The sequence below is a fragment of the Clupea harengus genome, chromosome 19 (assembly GCF_900700415.2).
Source record: "Clupea harengus chromosome 19, Ch_v2.0.2, whole genome shotgun sequence".
Lineage (NCBI taxonomy): Eukaryota > Metazoa > Chordata > Actinopteri > Clupeiformes > Clupeidae > Clupea > Clupea harengus.
In genome coordinates this window covers 2,770,626-2,778,125 of record NC_045170.1, presented here as the reverse complement: position 1 = coordinate 2,778,125, position 7,500 = coordinate 2,770,626, and the positions used below count along the sequence as shown (strand labels likewise).

Here is a 7,500-nt window from a genome sequence, read left to right as displayed (position 1 = left end):
TAGGGGTCATAGTGAACTCCTAACTATACTAGGGGTCATAGTGAACTCCTAACTATACTAGGGGTCGTAGTGAACTCCTAACTATAGTATTAGTTTTGTCCTGGGCTGATGTGCATGTTTTATATGTATAAAGTAAATTGAACAGCACATCAGTGTGTTTCATATTTCACCAAAGCACATGTGTACACATAAGTACGTCTGTACCATAGTTGTACATTTAATATTTTTGTTGTTGAAATAACTCAAGCTTGTTTATTTATAGTAGGTGTACTTTTAAAGATACTCGTTTGCCAGTGTTTTATTGGTGTTGATATGAAGCTATAAAGTTCAATTTATATTTCAATTCACACATTTTAACCAAAATATTGTCATAAGAAAGGACCCATTGAAAGGAATAATCGTCATCACTGATTGACTTTTATTGAAAATAAAAAAAGTTAAAAATGCCTTTTCTGGCATACAGTGAATGAAGATGAGTGTAAAGGATCTTCCTGAGGAAAAACAATTCCATGACTCCATTCACAAGGACTCCAGATAGCCACTGATGCTGCCATGGATTTAGCTCAGATCGGATCGGCCCTGACCGGGTATCCGTCTGGTGGATGCGCACCAAAACCAGCTTTGACCTGTCCCAGGTTTAGTCGCTAACTAGGAGATGTACATAAACAAACAAACAAACAAACAAAAAAACAAACAGAACATTCAAACGAAGTTTGCTATCCACACAATGGACGGTATAAAGGTGAACATCCTACATATCCCTATCCGATTTAGTTGGAAACGTCACCGACACGACCAAAAGCTGAACAGATGAAACTTTTACTAGTTTTTAAAACGATATACATGAATATATGAGTATATAAATGACCATCTAAACAGTCGAATACTCAGGCACAGGCATCTTCTACTGATCATCAGGAGTGACCATTCATCTAGGTGAAAGAGAGCAGTCGCTGTAATTATTATTTCACGAAGCCAGTGGCGCACTTAAACCAACTCCAGAGTCCAGGCCGAAGCAGATGTTTAGAAATTCTAAAAAAATGTCTCTTGGCTTTCTCCTGGAATATTTCAGGTCTTCAAAGGGCTCACCATAAGCCTTCAGTAATGAGGAGTTTGCATTGCTTTCCATTTATTTCCATAACATTTACAAACCACACAGCTCTCACCCACGAGAATAAAATAGTTTTAGGCAATGCGACTCTGACTGAATCTATCAATATTTATTTCAACTTTCAACAAGTTTCTCTATATTTATTTTGGGGTGGATGGTGGTTTGTTGGATGGCTTTAGATAGTGGAATTCATTTTCATATCTCATTTTCATCATATTGAGCTGTTTTTTCCCCTACAGAGTAAAGTTAGTCTGGGGAATAGATAGATAGATAGATAGATAGATAGATAGATAGAAAGATAGATAGATAGATAGATAGATAGATAGATAGATAGATAGATACTTTATTTATCCCGAGGGAAATTTAGGAAATAATGAGATGTCTGAAATGTGAGGCATGTTTGGGAGGTTTGTGAGTGTCAGCTGGAGGCTAACTTCTCTCAACAGAACCAACAGGTCCAGAAAGACCAATAAAAGGAATACTACCCTGCAACCATAGTAACAGAACTCAACAAACAGGGAGAGAATGTTCGCACGTTTACATATCTAATGCAGTAGTGTGTAGCTATGGAGTTCTACACGCAGTGTCACATATGTAACAATGAAAGATAATAATCCATAATCATCCTTAATAATCCATTGTCTGTAGTTGAGCTGATGAGGTACAGTACCAGTCAAAAGTTTGGACACACCTTCTCATTTTTTTGAGAAGATTTTTCTTTGATTTTATCATTTTCTACATGGTAGATAAAACGTTTTTTGTTTAGTACATCATTCCATATGTGTTCTTTCGTAGTTTAAATGTCTTCAGTATAAATCTACAATGTAGAAAATAATAAAAGTAAAGAAAACACTTCTCAAAAAAATTAAAGGTGTGTCCAAACTTTTGACTGGTACTGTAGATCCCCTGACCACCCCCACATTCATTTCAAATTTAGAAACATTTTTAAAAGCCATTCCATACCCAATTAGATTTAATATCTTTACATAAAAGGAAAACTACTGCATATATACTGAGGTGCTGATAACTGACCAGACGACCTCCCAGACACACATTTGAGAGATAACTACTACTTCTACAACTACTATTTTGGAAATATGTACACTCCTAAGACAAAAGGAGCTCTTCAATGAGGACTTCAAACCTTCTGATCATATATTTAGAGGACGCTTTGGAACAATTATGGGCTGTCATCTTTGTAGATGTTTTCACATGTGCAGCCTTGAAGAACTAATTTGGAGATGGTTCTGTCCTCTAAATCTCCGTAAAAGTCTGTCCTATGAAACAAAGTCTCTAAAGGTCTTTGTAATTGTACACACAGAGACTGGTTCTTGGTATGATCATGTTTTTGTTTACAAATGGCACCTTTTCTCATTGGACTTGCCAAACACTAATTAGCACGCAGGTTTTGGCTGAAGCCGGATGGTGAACCCGTTTGGACCTGTGCAGAATTTCAATGCTGTTTCAATCAATTCATCCATCCATCCATGTATTCGGAGCCATCTATTCATGTCTCCATTCACCTGCAGCCTTACATGTATACATTATGGAGAAGGAGGTCATACATGTATACATTATGGAGAAAGAGGTCATACATGTATACATTATGAAGAAGGAGGTCATACATGTATACATTATGGAGAAGGAGGTCCCTTTTATTCTATCCTACCCCTCATTAAGAGCGTGAACTACCTACTGTATACTAAATACTTGCTACTTACACAACTAACAGATACAGCATGGAGACTGTAAGTAATATGTGTGTATGTATTTACAAGTTTACAGAATGACTGTGAGCATTTTGAGACGTGATAGACAGTGTATGATTGTATGCAATACATCTATGTAAATGGGTCTTTATTTGACCCTGCCGTCAACAGCAGAGTTAATTATGGCCTTTTCCACGACAATTTGAGGATGAGAATCTAACAGTAATAACCTCTGTCACACTATCTTTGCTTGTGAGAGCGTATATGTTTATAACTCTATACTACGGAGGGCATTATGTACATAATTCACAGTCTGTATTCGATTTTGGACATTTGTACATCTTTGAACGCTTCAACTCATTTCCAAGCATGGGGGAATCATGTCACTCTTGCTTGTAACTCTATGCTTTGCTACATGCCATGATACATGTTTATATTATATATGTTACATATTAATCTAACATGGCGTGGTAAAAAGTGTCTGGTTGGGAAGTGATAAGATATACAGTATGTGCAAGAGCATATACCAGTGTGAGCGGTGAACACACTTCTCTCGATCAATACCAGTGTGGAGGTGAGCACACTTCTCACGATCAATTTTAAGCGATTAGGTGGCTCTGATCATTCTGTACATAATTCCTATATGTGGTTCATTGTATACAAGTTTGTTTTGTGTATTTGTGTTCAGCTTACTTGATTAACCATAAAAAAGTTTGCTTGCATTTGTGTGTTGTGCTGTACAATCTGTGAGGTGCACCATTGAGAACAAACATGTGTACATACTGTGATGTTTAGCCTAGCTGTATGTTAGTTGTGCCAAACAGCGGTTTGTGTATAGGCTGTGTGTGTGTGTGTGTGGGGGGGTGTGGGTGTGTGTGTGTGTGTGTGTGTGAGTGTGTGTGTGTGTGTGTGTGTGAGTGTGAGTGTGAGTGTGTGTGTGTGTGTGTGTGTGTGTGTGTGTGTGTGTGTGTGTGTGAGAGTGTGTGTATGTGTGTGTGGGTGTGTGTGTGTGGGTAATGTATTTTTCTTTATATAACCGTGTGTAAGACATGTGTAATTGTTCTGTATATAGATAGGCTTGGATATAGGCTGAGGGTGAACTGTAGGGCAGTTGATCTATACAGGACTTTGGGTAAAGGCTTTATGAAGGTGTTCTGTGAGTGAGTTTGGGTAAAGGCTTCATCCAGGTGTTCTGTGAGGGACGATGGGTAAAGGCTTCGTAGTGGATATTCTGTACAGGACTATGAGTATATGCATGCCGTGTTAGCCGGGATTTTCATTTACTAGAGAAGTCCACGTGGACGTGTTGTTTACGAGAGAAGACCTCGTGGATGTGGACGCGTTGTTTACTAAAGAAGACCTCGTGGATGTGGACGTGTTGTTTACTTCAGGCTGCTCTGTTTGGGCAGTTTGGGCTCCTCCAGCGGCACCTCCTGGTCCTGGGGCCCCGGGCCCTTCATGGCCATGCTGGCCCCCACCATCACCGGGTAGCTGCGGTTCCTCCGCATCCCCTCGTTCAGAGAGAAGGGCGAGCCGGGCCTCCGGTGCCCCCCGAGGGCCCCCAAGATGGGCGTGTGGCCCCTGGACTGGCCTCTGCCAGGGCTCGCCAGGCCCAGACGCTTGAGCTTGTCCACCAGGTTGAGGTTGTTGACGCTGACCTCCGTCTGGCACTCGCAGTCTCGCGCGTCCGTCCCCCCCCTGCCGGCGGCCACCTCCATGAGGATGGAGCGCGCGGGGCGCGAGGCCAGGAAGTTCTCGTTGGACGGGCTCTTGAAGGAGAAGTCATCCGCCGCCGCCGCCGCCTCCTGCTCCGCCCGAGACCCGGGGCTCTGAGTGCCGTGCACGGGGGAGTTGGGCGGCGTGGAGGGCCTCTGGGGGTCCACGGCGGCGGCGCTGGGGGGGGCCACGGAGGTGCTGAAGAGGACCCCCCCCCCCACCCCTGCGGTGCTGCGGTCCCAGCTGTGGTGCTGGTAGACGGCCGCAGAGATCCCGCGCTCCTGCATGAGCCGCACTAGGCCCAGGGAGGTGCTGAAGGTCTTGGTGGGGTCGCGCAGGTTGGTGAAGGACTGCGACTGGGAGAGACTCATGCGGCGCGGCGTACAGGGCGTGACCGCGGGGGTGGAGCGCAGGCTGCTGGCCGGCCCCAAGGAGGAAGTGGGGCCGGGGTTCAAACTGCAAAGGGTAAACAACATCATCATCACTGAGAGGCAGGTATGTAGCATTACTGCCCCGTGGGGTCAAAATGGCCAAGGGTTGTAGATCTATACAAGCAATCTTCTGAACGCACAACTGGATTACACTTGGATTACAGATTGGGGGGGGCTTGTTTGAGAACCCCTACACTAGAGAAAGGTCAACATGGAGGTGTCCATCTATAAACCCTACAAATATACTGACAGATTAGTTAAGAGATAGTAGACCCACTGTTGTACAGATAAATATAAATAACTATATATATATGTGCATACATACTAACATAAATACATATACATAGTACGTATGTATAAATATGTATACTATACTGCATGTTTAATACAGCCTAGTGTATAGACATTTTTGGGATGTTCTTGAATTGCTTCAATGAACTAATTGAAAAGTAAAGTAAAGTACTTGGGTCTAGGATCTGAAGAGGCACAGCAATGAGCAATAAGCCAAGATCAGAGAGATCTAACACTCTGGAGATGTACATTGGCAACAAGGTTATGGGATGTTATTAAGCTGTGAGGATGTGTGTGTGTGTGTGTGTGTGTGTGTGTGTGTGTTTATGTGTGTGTGTGTGTGAGTGTGTGTGTGTACCTTGGCGTGACTCTCGTCAGCTCATCAGACGGGTGAAGAATTCGACAGGTTGTGAAGGTGTAGGTGGAGCTGGTGTGCGCCATGCACTTGCCAGGATAATACACTGAAAGATGAACACACACACAAACACACACACACACACACACACACGCCGCACGCACACACACACAAACACACACACACGCACGCACACACACACACGCATGCACGCCGCACGCACGCACACACGAACGCACACACACACACACACACATACAAACATCACATAACATAAATGCAGATAAACAGAACACTAGACAAGCTGACCTTCTAGACATCCTAGCCTGATCTGTACCTCATCAACTCAGAGATTCAAAATGTATCTTAATCGTTAAAAGTGTTTAATAGTTTTATTTAATAAAATGTTTTTCACTAGGATGTTTATAAATCATTCATTGCTTTGAATAGATGTTTCAAAGGAAACATTTAAAATCTTTAATCTTTCCTTTTCCCTTTCGTCTCTTTCTTTTGAATGGTGTTTCATCAAATAAACTACAGACTCTCTGTATTCAGAAAGTTTCTGGAAGGTTTGGAGAGAGAGAGAGAGAGAGAGGTTTAGAGAGAGCGAGAGAGAGAGAGAGAGAGAGAGAGAGAGAGACAGAGGTTAAGAGAGAGCGAGAGAGGGAGAGAGAGAGAGAGAGAGGTTTAGTAGGAGAGAGAGAGAGAGAGAGAGAGAGAGAGAGAGAGAGAGACTACATGCAAAACTGGGGTTTTAGATATTGACAGCTATAAATATAGCTTTGGCGCCACCCTGTGGTAGTAGGTCAGCACATTTACTTCATGGAGATAAATGTGAGCTGCATTGAACTGAATTTAATGTTACCACACAGATCAGGGTAACCATACAGTCTAAGGAGCCTTATTGAAATGAATAACAATGGAACTGAACAAAACTGAGATGAGCACTCGCTGATACGTCCTTAGAAGTAAAGGGCCTGGTAGAAACAGATGAAGTTTATCGGAGTTGCCCTGAACTGGATTCATGGCAATTTTAGAAGTAAATCAAATCAAACTGAATTCTCCAGAACTGAGTTTTACCTGAGAAGTCTGTGTTGAGGACTTGTCCGGTACTCAGACAGGGGGAGGGGGATGTTGTAGTGCTATGATGCGTGGATGTTGTCGTGCTATAATGTGTGGATGCTGTAGTGCTATAATGTGTGGATGTTGTAGTGGTATAATGTGTGGATGCTGATGTGCTACACTGTGTGGATGTTGCGTAGCTATAAGCAGGGACGGGCGTGGAAGAGGTCGGAAGGTTCTGGAAGTACTGCTCCCCCGGCTCGTCCTCCTCGTAGTCGCCGTAGTGATACACCTCCTCCAGGTCGAGGTTTAGCGGGCGGAAGCCCTTAGTGACCACGCCCGGGCGGGGGTCCAGGATCCCGCCCAGATGGGGCTGAGCCAGCTCCTGCCAATGCTGCAGGGTGATGGAGCCTGGGAGAGAGAGGAGAGGGGGCAGAGAGAGAGAGAGAGAGAGAGGGAGAGAGGAGAGGGGGCAGAGAGAGAGGGAGAGAGAGAGGGAGAGAGGAGAGGGGGCAGAGAGAGAGAGAGAGAGAGAGAGGGCAGAGAGAGAGAGAGAGAGAGAGAGAGAGAGAGAGAGAGAGAGGGGGCAGAGAGAGAGAGAGAGAGAGAGAGAGAGAGAGAGAGAGAGAGGGGGGGCAGAGAGAGAGAGAGAGAGAGAGAGAGGGCAGAGAGAGAGAGAGAGAGAGAGAGAGAGAGAGAGAGTGGGGGGCAGAGACAGAGGGGGCAGAGAGAGAGAGAGAGAGAGGGGGCAGAGAGAGAGAGAGAGAGAGAGAGAGGGCAGAGGGGGTAGAGGAGGCAGGTTATGACATTCATACGTACTAGTCT

The 7,500-nt window shown here is 44.2% G+C and overlaps 1 protein-coding gene across 2 annotated transcripts in view; it reads right to left on the bottom strand.

Moving 5' to 3' along the window:
- Window positions 1-3,771: 3,771 nt before the first annotated feature.
- The window catches only part of LOC105890368 (trafficking kinesin-binding protein 1-like), a 24,839-nt gene continuing 21,110 nt past the window's right edge, over window positions 3,772-7,500 (bottom strand). For both annotated transcript variants that reach the window (XM_031585906.2, XM_031585905.2), the window contains 3 exons: window positions 6,694-7,086; window positions 5,617-5,719; window positions 3,772-4,992 (listed from right to left, as the gene is read on the bottom strand). In XM_031585906.2, the coding sequence (XP_031441766.1) occupies window positions 4,203-4,992; window positions 5,617-5,719; window positions 6,694-7,086 (1,286 nt within the window). In that variant the 3' untranslated portion in view covers window positions 3,772-4,202. The remainder of the gene's footprint in view (window positions 4,993-5,616; window positions 5,720-6,693; window positions 7,087-7,500) is intronic.